The 18,238-nt window shown below is 49.8% G+C and overlaps 1 protein-coding gene across 3 annotated transcripts in view; it reads left to right on the top strand.

Annotated features, from left to right (window-relative positions):
* The first annotated feature begins 276 nt into the window (after window positions 1-276).
* Window positions 277-18,238, top strand: part of LOC147706616 (cell adhesion molecule CEACAM5-like) — a 250,203-nt gene continuing 232,241 nt past the window's right edge. Inside the window, exon 1 of one of the 3 annotated variants that reach the window (XM_086933102.1) lies at window positions 277-671. In XM_086933102.1, coding sequence (XP_086789228.1) covers window positions 602-671 — 70 coding nt within the window. In that variant the 5' untranslated portion in view covers window positions 277-601. The remainder of the gene's footprint in view (window positions 672-18,238) is intronic. The other 2 variants (XM_086933103.1, XM_086933104.1) reach the window with 2 other exon arrangements.

Raw genomic sequence — 18,238 nt, 5'->3', positions numbered from 1 at the left:
TTACAAATGAAAACAAATCACCATTTGAATTGGTTTGTGAAGATCAAACTGGATATTTATTCCGGTCAGTATTAGAAAAGAGATGCACACTCAATGCAAAATCTTTCTGGATCTGGGCTGCAGTGTCTCCATGTTATGTCTGAGGATGCTGGTCTGCAAAGTTCAAAGTATAACCAAAGGCGTGACAACCATTTCCTGCTAGAGAAAAGGAACTGACTATGATGGTGAGATAAACCCACGCAGACGTTTTCTGCAGAAGAGAGACCAACTCTGACCACAGACCCGGGGTGTCACAGCTGGTGAGAGGGGAGGAGGCATCCCTGCAGCAGAGGGCTGGAAGAGACTGGAGAGAGGCCAAGAGCATGAACTCTCACTGCACACAGGATTGTGAAAGGATCTGACTGTGAAATGCTCGGGTGTCCTGTCTCTGCAGACAGACGAGTACACAGGGTGAGAGAGACACTCTCACTGCACACTGGATCGTGAAAGGATCAGCAGTTCTATCTCTGAAGACAGTGGAGTGAGGACACAGGGCGGGTTCTCCACACTGAACTCTTCTTCCAGCTCAAGTGTGAGCTCAGCTCGTGGTGTTTGAAGCACAATGGTGATTTCACTGAAAAGCTGGAGGCCGGGTGGACGAGTTCATGGCGGCTGGGGCTGGATCCACACAGGTGAGGCAACTCACAGTGAGACTCTATGAACGGTGCCTGCAGTTTCTGCACACAGGAGATTCCCAGGGTCACACATTGTGTCATCTAGAGGTAGAGGGCACTGACCTCACATCATTACTAATTAATTGCTATGTCGGTAGCTTCAAAATCTAACATTGTGGAAAGCCATGTCTCCCATGAATGATGCAGGCATGATGTATACAGGGAGATAAAAGAGGCATGCGTATTTCTGAATTGTTCTTTAATGTATTCTTTCATTGGTTTTATACAGCACCTAAATGAGCTACACAAGTCTTCCAAGCACCTAGGTTGGGAATTGTAGAGGGTGACGGAGTAACACAGAGTGACTGTTCCTACAGTTACAAGATGTGCACTATTTATGTGCACTATTGTTCCTATCTTTGCACCATTCTAGTACCATTGTTATGAGGCGACCAAATGCCTCCTAATCTCCAAGGGTGAGTGTTAGACGGGGACCCGGAGGGTCGGCCGAGGACAGGGGGAGAGGCCTCCGGTGAAGGCCATCTCCAGCGATCGTACAGACAAGTAACTTCCCCCCCACAGATGGACACCACACAAGGATGAGGTCAACACTCTTTATATACGATTCTTGAAGCAAAGTTATCAACGGTACAGTGAGGTCGGGACACGAGGGTCCTCTCAATTCTAGTCTCTGAAGGGGAAAAGGTAGCGGGACAGTCTTGGTACCGGTCCGGTACGGGGGTGGCAAGATGGGTAGCTCACAATCCTCGAGCTCGGAGTTCTGGAAGGTCGGTCCGCGGCAGCGCCAGCAGGCTAGGATGATAAGTCTCGTTTGAGAAGGGCCGCGGCAGCGCCAGCAGGCAAAGGCGATGGTTCACACAAGGATAGGCCGCGGCAGCGCCAGCAGGTCCCGACGAAGGTGTAGGTTGCAGAGGGCCGCGGCAGGGCCAGCAGGCAGGAACGATGGTTCACAAAGATGGGCCGTGGCAGCGCCAGCAGGTCCCGACGAAGTTGTAGGTTGCAGAGGGCCGCGGCAGCGCCAGCAGGCAGGAACGATGGTTTACGAGGATGGGCCGCGGCAGCGCCAGCAGGTCCCGACGAAGGTGTAGGTTGCAGAGGGCCGTGGCAGCGCCAGCAGGCAGGAACGATGATTCACAAGGCAGGGCTGCGGCAGCGCCAGCAGTCCGTCAAGGATGAGTTCTTCAAGGTGTCTCTCGACTCCAGGATACAACTGCCTTCCTGCTCTGGAGCTGCCCCAGTTATAGGTCTGGTCTCCTTTGATGTCCGGACCCTCACGCTTGGAGGTCGGGAGGTCCGGGATGAGGGAGTCCAGACACCCAGCAGGGGGGTGGAGCCAGCGCCCGGGGAGGCTGGGGGCGATCGGCACCTGGCGGGGGAGAGGCATCGACACTCCTCTCTCCCATTGACCTGCCAAGTGGTCTCTTCACCTCCTGAGTGGATGGTGGTGCCTCAATGTCGGGGCCTGGCCAGGCCCAGGGTTGGGGTCGAGCTGAGGCCACGCGGCCTCGTGGTGCAGTGTCCAAGATGGCGGCTGGGCCGGGGCAATGCTGCTGATGGAGGCCCAGGCCAGCCAATGTCGGGGTGTTCGGGAGCAGGCGTCCCGTTGGGGACGGGTTTGCGGGCTGCTTCTGTGGGTTGCCGGGGTGGTTCTTCTGGGGACACCGGGAGAGCCGGTGTTCGGGCCTTACTATACGGGGAGGGAGCGGCCCCTTCACGAGGCCTGTCCAACATGCGTCCCCCCCAGCTGAAGGCAGGGAGAGTCACCCATCTTCTTGGGTACTCTCCTCGCCGAGGCGGAAAAAGCGTGACAGGCCGTCCGCGTTGGCGTGGTCCTGGCCAGGGCGATGCTCCACAGAGAAGTCCATCCCCTGCAGGGAGATGGACCATCACAACAGTTTTGGGTTCTCCCCCCGCATCTGCATCAGCCACTGCAGGGGTAGGTGGTCTGTCTGTACCCTGAAGTGAGTACCGAAGAGGTAGGGCCGGAGTTTCTTGAGGGCCCATACCACTGCGAAGGCCTCCCGCTCGATGCTGCTCCAGCGCTGTTCTCGAGCTAGCAGGCGTCGGCTGATGAAGGCCACTGGTTGATCGACTCCCTCGGCGTTGAGTTGAGAGAGTACTGCCCCAACGCCATGATCTGAGGCGTCCGTCTGGACGATGAATTCTCGGCTGTAGTCGGGGGCCTGGAGCACGGGGGCGGTGCACATGGCGGCCTTCAACTTCTCGAAGGCCGCTTGACAGTCCGGAGTCCAGTTGACGGTTTTGGGGTTTTTCTTGGATGTGAGTTCTGTGAGGGGCCCCACAATGCTGCCATAGTCCTTTACAAACCGCCGGTAGTATCCGGTGAGCCCTAGGAAGGCTCGGACCTCGGTTTGGGTGACAGGAGGTTGCCAGGACTGGATGGCAGCGATCTTGAGCTGAAAGGGGGCCACCAGACCGCTCCCCACTTGGTGTCCGAGGTAGGTCACGGACCCCTGGACAATCTGACATTTGCTGGCTTTGATGGTGAGGCCGGCCTGCTGGAGGGCATGCAGGACTTCGCGGAGGTGGTGAAGGTGGTCTGCCTTGTGACAACTGTATACAGCGATATCGTCCAGGTAGGCGGCGCTGAATTCTTCGAGGCCCGCCAATACCTGGTTCACGAGTCGCTGGAAGGTAGCTGGAGCGTTTTTCATGCCGAATGGCATCACTTTGAAGTGGTAGTGGCCATCCGGGGTAGAGAAGGCGGATCGTTCTTGGGCCCTGGGGGTGAGGCCGATCTGCCAGTAGCCTGCTGTTAGATCGAAGATGCTCAGATAGCGGGCAGCCCCCATGCGGTCAACCAGCTCATCCGCCCGGGGGATGGGGTGAGCGTCGGTTCGGGTAACAGCGTTCAGGCCCCGATAGTCTACACAGAACTGGAGCTCGGGGGTAACGCCCGGGGCGGCAGCCTTGGGGACCAGTACGACTGGGCTGGCCCAGGGGCTGTCGGACGGCTCGATCACTCCTAGGGCCAGCATTTTGGAGACTTCGTCCTGGATGCAGGTGCGCACCCGATCTGGCACTCGGTACGCCCTGTGTCGAATAGGTGGACTATCCCCAGTGTCCACGTCGTGAAGGCACCAGGGGGTGACCCCTGGGGTGAGGGAGAACAGGTTCGCAAATTGTAGCAGGAGAGCCCGACAGTCTTGGCGTTGTTCCGGGGACAAGGCCTTGGAGAGTCTGACCCCTTCCACTGAGCCATCTTTTTCGCGGGTCCTCAGTAGGTCATGTAGGGGCTCGGAGTCTTCTTCCGTCCCACTATCTGTTGCCATCAGTAGGCTGAGCTCCGAGCGTACGAAGTGGGGTTTGAGTCTGTTGGCGTGGAGGACTCGGAGGGGGTTCCGGGGGGACTCCATGTCTATTAGGTAGGTGACAGGGCCATTGCGCTCTATCACCTTGAAGGGTCCTGTCCATTTGTCCTGCAGGGCACAGGGTTCGACTGGAGACATCACCCAGACTTGCTGGCCTGGTTCGAACTCGATGGAGGAGGCAGGTTGATCGTACCATTTCTTCATGTCCTCCTGACTGGCCTCCAGGTTGGCTTTGGCGAGTTCCCTGAATCGCCGGGTCTGGTTGCGGAGGGTCAGGAGATACTTATATACATCCGGAGGGGTCTTCTGGGGGGCCATCTCCCATCCTTCCTTGACCAGGCTGAGGGGGCCCCGGACGGGGTGTCCATACAGGAGCTCGAAGGGACTGAAGCCGAGGGATTTCTGGGGAACTTCTCGATAGGCGAAGAGGAGGCACGGGAGCAGCACGTCCCATTGGCGACGTAGGGGTTCTTCCAGGCCCATGATCATCCCCTTGAGAGTGCGGTTAAACCGCTCGACCAGTCCATTTCCTTGCAGGTGATAAGGGGTGCTGCCAGAGAGACCTCATGTACTTTGAGATAAAGTTCGTGCCCCTGTCGCTGACGACCTCCCGGGGGTAGCCCACTCGAGAGAAGATCCCCATTAGGGCTTGGCCTACCACGGTCGCTGCCACGGTCCGAAGAGGAATGGCCTCGGGATAGCGGGTGGCGTGGTCCACCAGGACTAGGATGAACCGGTGCCCCTGGGCCGTTCAAGGGTCTAGGGGCCCCACAATGTCTATTCCCACCCGTTCGAACGGGGTGGTGACGACGGGAAAGGGTTGCAAGGGTGCTTTGATCTTTCGGCCGCTCTTCCCGCTGGCCTGGCAGGTGGGGCAGGCCCGGCAGTGGTTGGAGACATCATTTCGCATTTTGGGCCAGTAAAAGTGGGTTACCAGGCGGCTGTATGTTTTGTCTTGTCCCAAGTGTCCAGCAAGAGGGACATCGTGTGCCAAGTTCAAGAGGAAGTCTCTGAAGCGGAGGGGCACCACCAGCACCCGACTGGCCCCCAGCTCAGCGATTCTTTGCTCACTGTAGAGCAGGTCTTTGTCCCAATAAATCCAGTGGGCCCCTGCGGTGTCTCCTGCGCTCTGGGCGAGTGCTTGCTGCCGGAGTCCCTCGAGGGAGGGACAGGTCTTCTGTTCTTGTCGGAATTGTTCCTGGGTGGGACCACCCTCTTGACGCCACTGGGCCAGTTCGGGAAGGTCCTGGAGTTGAACGGGCCCTTCGTCGTTTTGTTCTGGGGGATTGGTGCTTAGGGCGTCTCCCTCCGGGACGATCGGGGGAGGAGGTTCTGGCCATTCGGGTTCTTCGGGACTGGAGATGGCGCGGGCGGCCATGGACCGGGTCGTTATGCAGGCCCATTCAGGGAGGCCCAACATCTCCAGGTGCTCTCTTCTTTCGACGGCTGCCCAGGGGGAACTTTCAAGGTCGTTTCCCAGGAGGCAGTCCACTGGGGCATCATCGCGGACAGTCACCTTCAGCATTCCGGACACTCCTCCCCACTCGAAGGGGACGCAGGCCATCCAACACAGGCTTTCTGAGTTGTCGGCTGACCGGACGGGGCAAAGGACGTTCGGCAAGATCTGCTCCGGAGTTACCAGGTGACAGCGGACTGCCGTCACACTGGCCCCGGTGTCACGTAGGGCTTCAGCCTGGCGCCCATTTATGTTTACCCACTGGCTGTATTTTCTCGTATTGGCGGGTAGGGGAGCCCGCGGTGTGGAATTCAAAAACATTGGAGTCCTTTAAAAGCAATAAGAGGCTGACACAGAATTCTGAAATATCAAAGGACAGTTTATTACACTCATGTGAGGTGAGGCTGCGTCGCCCAAAAGCCATGGCAAATGAATGAGGCAGTCTGAGGAAGTCAGAAGGCTGACGCCTTATATACATTTCAGACTTACACAGTAAGCATACATAAAAGGGGGCAGTCTTGTATTCCTGTGAGCACACAAGGAATACCTAATAAGGACATGTGGAACCAAGTGGGAGGAGCTAACAGTTTCAGAACGTAGTGAACACATTCCTATGTAAAACTTAATCAGTAACAGATGCAGACTCTACCAGGCATTTCTGAGCATGCGTGGAAGTGGAGGAGGCTAAATATATCCTGTTACTAGGCAGACTTCAGGCGCAGCTAAAAGGAAGGTAGGACAATACAGATAGTGAGCACATGGCAGCCCATGGTAGCCAAGATGGCCTCCAGAAACTAAAATGGCTTCTAAAAAGTGGATAAGATAACTTCTAAATGCAAGATGGCTTCTGCTAACGCTAACCCATTTATGCTAATTTACAACAGATGGCCCTTTTAGCGTTTGCTGAAGACATTCGTATTACTCAGTAGGAACATGGAAAACAGGTGCTCATTAATTTGAACATAACTTCATCAATTTTCTAATTCATTGCTAGATAACCATTTCCATTCTAAACATTTCAGCAAGGGGATGACCAGGAATACTAAAGAACGGGACATTAGGTCATAAGCATACATACAAACAGTAGGAAGAAATAATGACTACTATTACAGAAAAAATTAGCATTTTCACAACACTAAGCAATAGCAAATCCTAAAATCTTTCAGAAAACACTATATACTCATGAAAAAAAGGTGGCAATGCAATCCTTCAATGCTCTCAAATGGGATAAGGATATTCTTCACAGAGAATGAACTTCTATTCTACCTGTGCTAAAAAGAATACTACTCTAAAATACTGCAGGCAAAACAATAAAAAAATTAATTCCACAACACCCAGTGTCTTTACTTTTCAGGAATTACTTCTATAACCATGACTTATGCCCAGAGTCCAATTCCAAGTCTCTCTGGCAGACTTTTATTGCTCATCGAATCTCTTCATCCATCGCTGCAAGGGCCTCATCATTTCAGGCCTTCCATAGAAATGTATCTCAGCATCCGTTGGAGTGCCCTTTTTGGCAAACACTCATAGTTCAGTCAAAAGTCTCAAGTTCACAAGGGCAGTGCACCAGTGTCTCTCATCTGCGGCAGACACTACGGCAGACATTACAAATGACGTGCTCTTCGTGATCAAGGGCACAAAGCATCTCGTGCAGATCCAAGCACTGTCAAGGAAACTCCTTTAGCAAATCAGCAGCACTTTCAAACTCCAACACTCTTTGTTCGGTGTCAGAGGACGCTCAAGCTGCTCGTTCATGGGCACCATAAGATAGTGCCTCTCGCCAATCTCGAATTCTCCATTTCATTTCTTTTTCGTTGGAGCAAAGGTGAAAAAGGGAACGGTGTGGCCAACTTAGACCAAGGCTCAGGCCAAGACACAGACCAAAGGACTCAAGGGCTTCAGGCCAAAACTTAGGCCAAGGGCTCAAGGGGCTGTACACTGTCAGAGGTTGCCAGTACATAACAGGTACCTTTTTGCTTTTGTTTTCAATTCAAATTCTGTTGCAAAACCAAAGGGACTCCTTTTCTTCTGTTGTGGAACGCTGGGCAGTAGAGTGAACAAAGAACTAGGGTATACCATTGATGGCGTGCAGATTCCTTACTGGGTGCTGGGACTATAAACCAAAACTTCCTGCTTTTATCTATGGCTGTCAAGGATAGGAATTCGAATTCATCTTTGTCATTCGTTCTGCAGGTGTCACTCTCCCTTTGACTCTGGAGAATCCTGCAGAACCTATCAATATAGAAGATATGACACAATTGTTAGTTTCCTTCAATTGTTGTACAAAAACAATTCAATGTTTAACAAGGGGATTGCAATCAGTTACCCTACAATCTTCAAGAGAGTAGTCATACGCCATGAGACTATCATAATCTAAAACGCATTATCATTCTCATAGAAGGCAAAGCAATGACTCTAGCTTCTTCAATTGTGTTTCCATATGAGAGCATGTCTTCTATCATCTAGGGGTAGGCAATTACATAAACATTTTATCTGAGTGGAAGTCCTTACATATAGGGGCATCATCTAATGGGTAAACATTTTCCTAAATGAGAAAATCTGAGTGTTCCTAAATCCCTCACCTAAAACATTTCAAAAACGAATTTACATAACAGATGATCAGGGGCATTCATACAATGGCTAATTTATCAAAAATGCGAAAACAGAGAAAAAACAAGAGTACAAACTCCTAATGTTTCCATTATTAGAACACATGTGGTCCATCAAACATTAAAACGGCAGCTAAAAGAACTGAGAACCTAATTAGAATGGGCATTACATTTTTCCCACATTCAAGAATGAACATACAGTGTCTCCTATTGAGATGAGAAAGCTTTCCTTATTATATTATTAAATCAGTTAACCAGTCTATCACTAAGCTGACAGTCAGACTGGAAAGCATCAAAAATATAGGCCTAAAGAAAAAGTCTAAAGAGAAAGAAACAGTCTGGTCAGGTCATACTAAGGGGAATTATGCATAATGTTGTTGTTCCTATTACATCTCTGCAGTCTGGACACAATGCAACATCTGGGGAGAAGCGCTACCTTCAAGGGAAAAAATGAAAAATGTAGAAAAAATGAAAAAGTTAGGTCACCTTTTAACAAGAGCCACGAATCTATAATTGAATCCTTAGGTCCAATCAAGGATATGTATATAAATCTAGGCCTGCCTGTTCCTTAAGGGAGAAGGGCAGTATCTGTATTGTGGCTTCCTGTATATCTCTTTTATTTTACTTCAATACTATTATGGTCAAATTGTAACATCCACTGGTGAGGCGAATGTATTCTCATGATCACAGTATGCAAATATCATATCTGTGAAATTTAGTATAAACGCAGATATTAACCACGTGGTGTAAAGCGACACATACCGTCATACATGTCTCTTCACAACACAGGCAAACTTGTAATAATATCAAAAAGCAGCTAATAAAACAAAACAACATGTCATTACGCTATCATCAAATATACATGCATATATAGTAAGCACAAAAAGCATAAACAAAGCACAATGGTACTTGTAATCAAGCAGAAACACGTGCATGCATGCAACCCAAAACCCAGAATCCAGGCCAGCTTAATTTGTCAAAATCAAAAATTACATCAAAATTACGCTTTCATTTTACTCACACCCCGCTTTTTGCCAGGTTATCACCAGTTGCTGGTTATCAAAACTGGCAAATACAACTTACAGTGCCGTTTGTGACCCATAGGATGAGCAAGAACCATTCATAAGGGAAAAATGCAAAATCATGAAAAAAACACACAAACATTTCATTTCAAAGAAGTCATAATAAAACCCATCTCTTTGCAACATACTACTAACATAGCGCATAACAGAGTAAATCTCAACTGTTAACCAACCATCCTCATTGTAAAACATGCTAACCCGCTTTCATAGTGACTGTAAAACTTTTTCACAGACACACTGCATTCCTTGCACCAGCCTTTCCATGTGGCCCCTTCAGACCCCCTGCCCTCAAGGCCCTGAGAGCCTGCGGGCCCCACATGGTCCCCCCCTCTCCAAAGCCCCTGAGGGCCTGCTTTTTTTTTCTTTCTTTAGGGCTGTTCAAGAATGCACTACTCAAAAACAAAACCTTCATGTAACCCATCTAATGTGCAAGCTTGAAATTCTGCTAATCAGAGAAGCTTTTTCACCAAGCAGTCCTTGCTCCATCTGTTCACTTACTTACTCCTAAACCCCCTTCTCACTGACCTTAAGGTCAAATTCTGCCAGGCGTACCGTGCGGTCCTCTCATGCCCTAGATCCTATTTCGTCCCTTAAACCGACAAAGCCAGTAACCATTCCCCACTCATTCTAAGCTACAAGATCAACCCTGTTGAAAAACACATGTTATATAAATGACTTCTTTCAGGAATAAAATGCATTTAGCAAAACATTTACTGTGAACAATTTGCAGAACATAACAACATAGCATACCAGCATTATCTTAAATGTTTGCTACCAGCCTATACAATTGCACTCAGTTATCAGCTCCACAAAGATAAAAAACAGAGTAGGCCCTGCCGAAATTTGAATTATCAATCCTGATATTAAACATAAACCTCTACACCGGGCACAGTAGCTCACTGAGCTATGAAGAACAACCTCAAATAATAACAACCCACACGTTTTGTAATAGACACAAACATGCATTCTCCGAAAGCCAGAAACACTGCAAGGCTATGGTAATTGGCAAATATGCTTTTAAAAGGTCTATTTTAACTGATTTTCGACTTTTGACTTTGGGGCACTTAAAAATTAAAATCCTACACTTGCATTACATATTAATCATCCTTAGAATGTGCTTTACATGCTGCAAAGAGCAAACATGAGGCAAAGGCATGTAATGCCTTCGAAAAATGAGCTGTTACGCCTGCGCCAAGTAAAACCCTAACACGCAAATGGCCAAATTATGCAGTCATACATTACTTTAATCAAATTTTAATTTTAGGAGGTCATAGTATGAGTATTAAGCTTTATAAATATCCAAAAACGATTTTGAAAAACACATATTTTTTTTTCAAATAATTTTTCCATGTTTAAGAATTTATTCATTTCTTTATTATTTTTTTTTCCTCAAACCCAATCTGAATTGCTAAAACCACATTTAAAACCCAAACTGCATCTTTTTGCAATTTAGATGCAGTCATGTAGGAACCTATGCGCAGAAGCCTTACTGAAAACATGGCAGATTTGCGCGCCAAAATTTAAAAGAGGACATTGAACAACATCACCAGAGATAAACCCCCTTTTCATTTTACTGTCTCTAAAAAAAAACAGAGATAACAACCCTCAATTGAAATGCCTTCCTGTGATATAAAATAATGCAACTTACTGTTGTAACCCTTTAAAACTCTTATTCTGAGTTCCTAAATTCAGCCCGTGATAAAAGTACCAACTGGTCTCTGGCCTGAATAAACATTCCAGTGTCTTTTTATTGCCTTTCAAAAACAACACATGCTGTTCTCAAGGCAGGAAATAGCCTGCACGAAACTGACCCTAGAGCTTTCAGGAAACAGACATTTTTTTGAAAAGTGTGTGCCACAAAATACATTTAAACGTAGCAAAAATTCACTTTTAACTGAAACTTTAACATTTTACATGTATGAAAATGCATGTAAGCAAAGGAGGGCTTCAAATTCGTTCTTCCCTACAGAGCACACAATTTAATTTTGAGGCCTTTTCATGTTCCTAATGAATGTAAATTTTAACTTTATCTAATTTAAGCATTTCAACAGTTTGCAAATGTGTGCCTTTGTTTAGTCTATAATTTAAAAAGCAACATATAGCGATTTTAGCAGGTAACATGGCAAATTACTGCATTCTTATTTAATTTTCACCTAATATCAATTAATGCAACATTTTCCTTAACAGACTGAAAACATCAAGAAATCCACATTCACGCATTGAGCTCATTTTACACAGAAACAGAAATATTTCAAACATACAGGACACACAATACGGCGCTTAAGGCATGTGTTTCATAAATTCGCGCCAACGCTATTCACAAGCAGAAATTACACTAACAAGAACAGAAACCCCACATTTAAACACACATTGAACCCACAGATCAATACATAGGACTGAAACAAAAAACAAGCCACAAACAAATCGTAAACCAAACCAATTTGTAAATGCTAGTTGTACGTCATATTTACAAGGAATGTTTGGCAATGATGTTTCAATTCACAAGCTTTAACTGGCAGAGCACCAAAGAGTCGCTCTGCATTCCCCATTCATAAAAGTGCACAGAACAAAAGGATCCTTACATGTATTATGGCCATATTTTAATTCCCTGAGGATACAATATCACCAAGGAAGAAATATGTTTTCACACCTAAACCTATTTAGGTATCCCTTCTAAGGGAAGCCGGCTCATTTACTTCAAATCACATTATGGTACCGTTCACAAAAGCAACACATTTTAACATGTGAGCTTAACCAAGGACAACAGGCATGCCAAAAAATAGTGCAGCGTATACACTACTATCAAAGGTGGAGGAAATATCCTCGCATTACCTGCCTATATGAGTTGCAACACATACATATCAAATCAAATCACATCAAATCATATTCATATCATATTCTTCGAAGATCAACCAAAATCTCAAGTAGACAAGTCTATCTCAAATTCAAATATGCCACAGTAAGCGTGACAAAGGCATTCAAAACTTAGAACAGGCGCCGCAAAATTACTTTTACCAAACATAAGCTGTCCAAATTCTAACTGCCAAGTCTCATCTAACAGTCTATCTTTTTATGTTACATTTTAATACTCACGCCAAAAGTGTTCTCAGTCAGGGGGGGTGACATCCTTAGGAGGACCAGAGGACAGGAAGGTCAGAAAACACACCGAGCTGCAGACACAAGAAATCAGCAGAAGCGCGCCGTGCACAGCATACCTCCTTGCAGAAACCAGTCCCATGCTGCTCAGCAGTTTTCTGCCTCCTGGCAAGTTGATCACTCCTCCAGATTGTCACCTCTCTGATGAGTCCCTTCGTGCGGTCGCCAATTGTGGAATTCAAAAACATTGGAGTCCTTTAAAAGCAATAAGAGGCTGACACAGAATTCTGAAATATCAAAGGACAGTTTATTACACTCATGTGAGGTGAGGCTGCGTCGCCCAAAAGCCATGGCAAATGAATGAGGCAGTCTGAGGAAGTCAAAAGGCTGACGCCTTATATACATTTCAGACTTACACAGTAAGCATACATAAAAGGGGGCAGTCTTGTATTCCTGTGAGCACACAAGGAATACCTAATAAGGACATGTGGAACCAAGTGGGAGGAGCTAACAGTTTCAGAACGTAGTGAACACATTCCTATGTAAAACTTAATCAGTAACAGATGCAGACTCTACCAGGCATTTCTGAGCATGCGTGGAAGTGGAGGAGGCTAAATATATCCTGTTACTAGGCAGACTTCAGGCGCAGCTAAAAGGAAGGTAGGACAATACAGATAGTGAGCACATGGCAGCACATGGTAGCCAAGATGGCCTCCAGAAACTAAAATGGCTTCTAAAAAGTGGATAAGATAACTTCTAAATGCAAGATGGCTTCTGCTAACGCTAACCCATTTATGCTAATTTACAACAGCGGAACCATGTCTCTTTCCCCTAGGCAGACCAGGGACATGGCGGCTGGTTCCCACTCGGGCTGGTCCGGTTCGTACTCTTCATAATCCTCTGGGGTTTGCTCTTCTCCCAGGGCGGCGGCAGCGACCTGGCGGGGTATAGGATTCTGGTTCTTCGGGCAATTAGGGTCGTTAGCATAGTGGCCGGGCCGCTGGCACTGATGGCACGTAACGTTGGCTCGGAACCCCGGACGCATCGGGGGTTTCCCCTGCCGGCCGGGGGCGGGGTGTGGCTAGCGGGAGCCGCCGGGGCGGCGTCTCTGCACCGACCCTGGCCTCCTCCTCCTCGGGGGCGATGGGGACCTTGGTTGGTTCTGTTTGGCTCGCTGGTCCCGCTTCGGGCAACTCGAGTGCTTTCCCATCGGTCAGCTTCGGCGGCGAGTTGCCGAGGTTCAGTCAGTTTACTGTCGAGGAGGTGCTGCCTGAGCTCGACGAAGCAATTGTTGGAGAGGTGCTCCCACACAATGAGGTTAAAGAGTTGTTCATAGGTGGTTACCTGGCTGCCCTTGATCCACCCCTCGAATGCTCTGCTGAAAAAGTTCACGTACTCCCCCCAAGTTGTACCCGGGATCCGTTTGCAGTCGCGGAACCGCTGGCGGTACATCTCAGGTGTGAGTCCATATCGAGTGAGGAGGGCGGCCTTCATGTGGTCGTAGGACGTCATCTGATGGTCCGGGAGTTACAGCAGGGCGTTGCGCCCTTCGTTGACGAACCTCCCCCATAACCCGGCTCCCCAGTCACTTCGAGAAATCCGGTGAGAGGTCATGGCGATCTCGTAGGCTTTGAACCATTGCTGGATATCGTCGTTCCGATAATATTCTCTGATGTCATCCTTGGGGATGTGGACTTTAGGGTCTGTAGTGCCAGGAGTGTTCGGGCGCTCGGGCACCCCGAGATCTTTGTTCTGTTTCCGAAGCTCTATTTCTGCTAGATTGCGCTCATGTTCGTAGGCTAGTTTTTTCTCTTCTAACTCCCTCTGTTTTTGCTTCTCTTCCCGCTCCTCTCGGAGCCGCAAGTGTTCCAATGTTATCTTTTGTTCCGCCAATTTCAGTTCTCCGTCCAACCGAAGTCGCGCCAGCTCCAATTCATGGAGCCTGCTTTTTTCTCGTTCTCGGATCTCCTCCGGGGAGAGACCCGATCTCCTTCCTTCTGTCGGAGTGATGTTCGTTTCCGGTGCCTCAAGGCTTTGGTTCTGGGGTACAGCCGTACCCGTCTCCGCCCAAGATTCCAGGGCGTGCTTGAAATCCTCTTTCGTGCTCAGTCCTGTGGTAGCAATGCCTAGTTCTATGCAGAATTGTTTCAGTTCTCTGTGGTTGTATTCTTCTAGTTTTTCCATCTGGAATTTTTCCATTGTTCCGCTCTCTTTTGTTGTCATGGTGGTTGTGTGTCGTGGGGTGAGTTACTCTCTGTACGCTATGCGTTGGTTCGGATCGCGCCGCTGGCCACCAATGTTAGACGGGGACCCGGAGTGTCGGCCGAGGACAGGGGGAGACGCCTCCGGTGAGGGCCGTCTCCAGCAATCGTACAGACAAGTAACTTCCCCCCCACAGATGGACACCACACAAGGATGAGGTCAACACTCTTTATATACGATTCTTGAAGCAAAGTTATCAACGGTACAGTGAGGTCGGGACACGGGGGTCCTCTCAATTCTAGTCTCTGAAGGGGAAAAGGTAGCGGGACAGTCTTGGTACCGGTCCGGGATGGGGGTGGCAAGATGTGTAGCTCACAATCCTCGAGCTCGGAGTTCTGGAAGGTCGGGCCGCGGCAGCGCCAGCAGGCTAGGATGATAAGTCTTGTTTGAGAAGGGCCGCGGCAGCGCCAGCAGGCAAAGGCGATGGTTCACACAAGGATGGGCCGCAGCAGCGCCAGCAGGTCCCGACGAAGGTGTAGGTTGCAGAGGGCTGCGGCAGCGCCAGCAGGCAGGAACGATGGTTCACAAAGATGGGCTGCGGCAGCGCCAGCAGGTCCCGACGAAGGTGTAGGTTGCAGAGGGCCGCGGCAGCGCCAGCAGGCAGGAACGATGGTTCACGAGGATGGGCCGCGGCAGCGCCAGCAAGTCCCAACGAAGGTGCAGGTTGCAGAGGGCCGCGGCAGCGCCAGCAGGCAGGAACGATGATTCACAAGGCAGGGCTGCGGCAGCGCCAGCAGTCCGTCAAGGATGAGTTCTTCAAGGTGCCTCTCGACTCCAGGATACAACTGCCTTCCTGCTCCGGAGCTGCCCCAGTTATAGGTCTGGTCTCCTTTGATGTCCGGACCCTCGCGCTTGGAGGTCGGGAGGTCCGGGATGAGGGAGTCCAGACACCCAGCAGGGGGGTGGAGCCAGCGCCCGGGGAGGCTGGGGGCGATCGGCACCAGGCGGGGGAGAGCCATCGACACTCCTCTCTCCCATTGACCTGCCAAGTGGTCTCTTCACCTCCTGGGTGGATGGTGGTGCCTCGATGTCGGGGCCTGGCCAGGCCCAGGGTTGGGGTCGAGCTGAGGCCACGCGGCTCGTGGTGCAGTGTCCAAGATGGCGGCTGGGCCGGGGCAATGCTGCTGATGGAGGCCCGGGCCAGCCGATGTCGGGGTGTTCGGGAGCAGGCGTCCCATTGGGGACGGGCTTGCGGGTTGCTTCTGTGGGTTGCCGGGGTGGTTCTTCTGGGGACACCGTGAGAGCCGGTGTTCGGGCCTTACTATGCGGGGAGGGAGCGGCCCCTTCACGAGGCCTGTCCAACATTGAGAGTTGTTTACTGTCCATGACCTCCATCCGGGGCCACGTGCCCTGGTATCTGGGAGACCTTCATCTCTTTCCCTGACCTTCATGAGACCTTGTTGCACAAAGAGATGAGCCGGGATGGAGGTGAAGAGTAGGGAGCAGGGTGTGTGAAGATCCCATCTCCAGAGGGCTCCTATCTTGAAGAGTATCTCCTGGAGGGAGGTGAAGAGAAAGGAGCCGGGTGTGTGCAAACGCTTCCCCAGAGCATTCCTAAATTGAAGAGTGTCTCCTGGGAGGGAGACGAAGTGAACCTGGTGTGTGCAGAGCCCCTTCTCTGGGACCAAACAAAAAGAACTATAGCATCCCACTTCAAAATGAAGTGGGAATACCTGAACTGGAAAAAAAAGAAATTGCGAGTGCATCGGCTCAGATACCACAGAATACTAGTCAAACATCAACCAGCAAATATTTGTTGAATGCACAACAATATTCAGGTCCTGAGCAGACATCTCCACAAGGAAAACACCCAGCGACCTAAGTAGTCACTTGGAGCTCGTTAGGTCTTTATTAGATGCACTTGAATCCTCTGTAAAGGCACTTAACCTGCAATCGGATACGCTGGATATCCAAATAGACCTTATGATTATTACAGCGCTACATATAGCAGGGTTAAACACCAAACTGCCAAAACTTAATAAGTTAGTAACAACAGGGCAATCCAAATATACGTTAGAGCAAAGTCCCTGCGCCTGTGGTCCGATAATCGACAAGCTGAGTCTCCTTCCAACCCTCCTAGAACAAATAATAGCCCTTAGACAGCAGAGGTGCCATGCACCAAGCCCACAAGAGCTGACAGGAAAATACAACTAGTTGCCTCCAAACAGGTGGAAAAGAAAGAAGAAGACAAAAATACAACAAGCATTGGCATAGCCAATAGGTCTCGCTTTTGGGACCTTCAAAGAATTGAGTTATGCAGCACAATATCCTTGGTGCAACCACAACAACTGTTGCATGGCTAAACACTTATAAGGTCCCAAAAGCGAGACCTATTGGCTATGCCAATGCTTGTTATTTTTTGTTCTTGGGGGAAACCAGGCTAGTGCCAGGAGGGACAAGGGTGACTGTCAGGCCATGGGGATGAAGGGTGAGTGCCATAGAGGTGAGGAGTGAATGCCAGGGAGGTGAGACGTAAGAGTCAGGAGGGTCAAAGGTGAGTGACGGGGAGAGGAAGGGTGAGTGCTGAGAAGGGGAAGTATGAGTGGCAGGGGTGAGGAGTAGCTGCCAGTCCAAGGGGTGAAGGGCTAGTATCACGGAGGTGAAGGTTTGGTGCCAGGTCGGGGGATGAAGGGTGAGTGCCAGGGAGATGAAGGTTGAATGCCATGGAGGTGAGATGTAAGAGTTAGGAGAGTCAAAGATGAGTGCCAGGGAGGGGAAGGGTGAGTGCAAGGGGTGAAGGGTAGCTGCCAGGCCAGGGGGGTGAAGGGCTAGTGCCATGGAAGAGAAGGTTGAAAGCCAGGTCAGGGGGATAAAGGGTGACTGCCAGGGAGATTAAGGTTGATTGCCATGGAGGTGAGATGTAAGAGTCAGGAGGGTCAAGGGTGAGTGCCAGGGAGGGGAAGGGTGAGTGCTGAGAAGGGGAGGTATGAGTGCCAGGGGTGAGGGGTGGCTGCCAGTCTAAGGGGGTGAAGGGCTAGTACCACGTGGTGAAGGTTTAGTGCCAGGTCGGGGGATGAAGGGTGAGTGCTAGGGAGCTGAAGGTTGAGTGCCATGGAGGTGAGATTTAAGAGTCAGGAGGGTCAAAGGTGAGTGCCAGGGAGGGGAAGGGTGAGTGCAAGGGGTGAAGGGTAGCTGCCAGGCCAGGGGGATGAAGGGCTAGTGCCATGGAGGTAAAGGGTGAGTGCCAAGGGGGTGAGAAGTGAATGCCAGGAGGGATATGGGTGAGTATCAGGGAGGTAAAGGATATGTGCAAGGGAGGGGAAGTATGAGTATCAGGAGGGTCGAGGGTGTGTGTCAGGGAGGTGACAGTTGAGTGTCACTGAGAGTCAATGCTGAGTGCCAGAGAGGGAGAAGGGTGAGTGCCAGGTGCGAGGAATGACTGCCAGGCCTGAAGGGGTGAAGGGTGAGTGCCAGGGAGGTGAGAGGTGAGTGACAGACTGCAAACAGTCGTGATCTGGGGTCTAGAAGGAGGTGCGGAGATCATCACCCGGTGTGTGCCAGGCTGGGATGCACCAGTGCCAGGCCAGACTTGGGTGGATACAAGAACGTCTGAAAGGCGGATGCCAAGTCACTCGTAACCTTAGTACAGGAGTGGGTTGCGCAGGAGAGAGTAACATCTTCAAACAAGAAACTATTCAAAATCCTGAAAACTCCACTTTATGGTCTTGCAACCTTATGTGGGAAATAATTAGCAAATGAATGGGCTTCTGTAGCGTACTTGCAGCTT

Source organism: Lissotriton vulgaris, chromosome 7 (assembly GCF_964263255.1).
Source record: "Lissotriton vulgaris chromosome 7, aLisVul1.2, whole genome shotgun sequence".
Lineage (NCBI taxonomy): Eukaryota > Metazoa > Chordata > Amphibia > Caudata > Salamandridae > Lissotriton > Lissotriton vulgaris.
The sequence above is the reverse complement of the archived record's forward strand: the minus strand, read 5'-3'. Positions and strand labels throughout refer to the sequence as shown.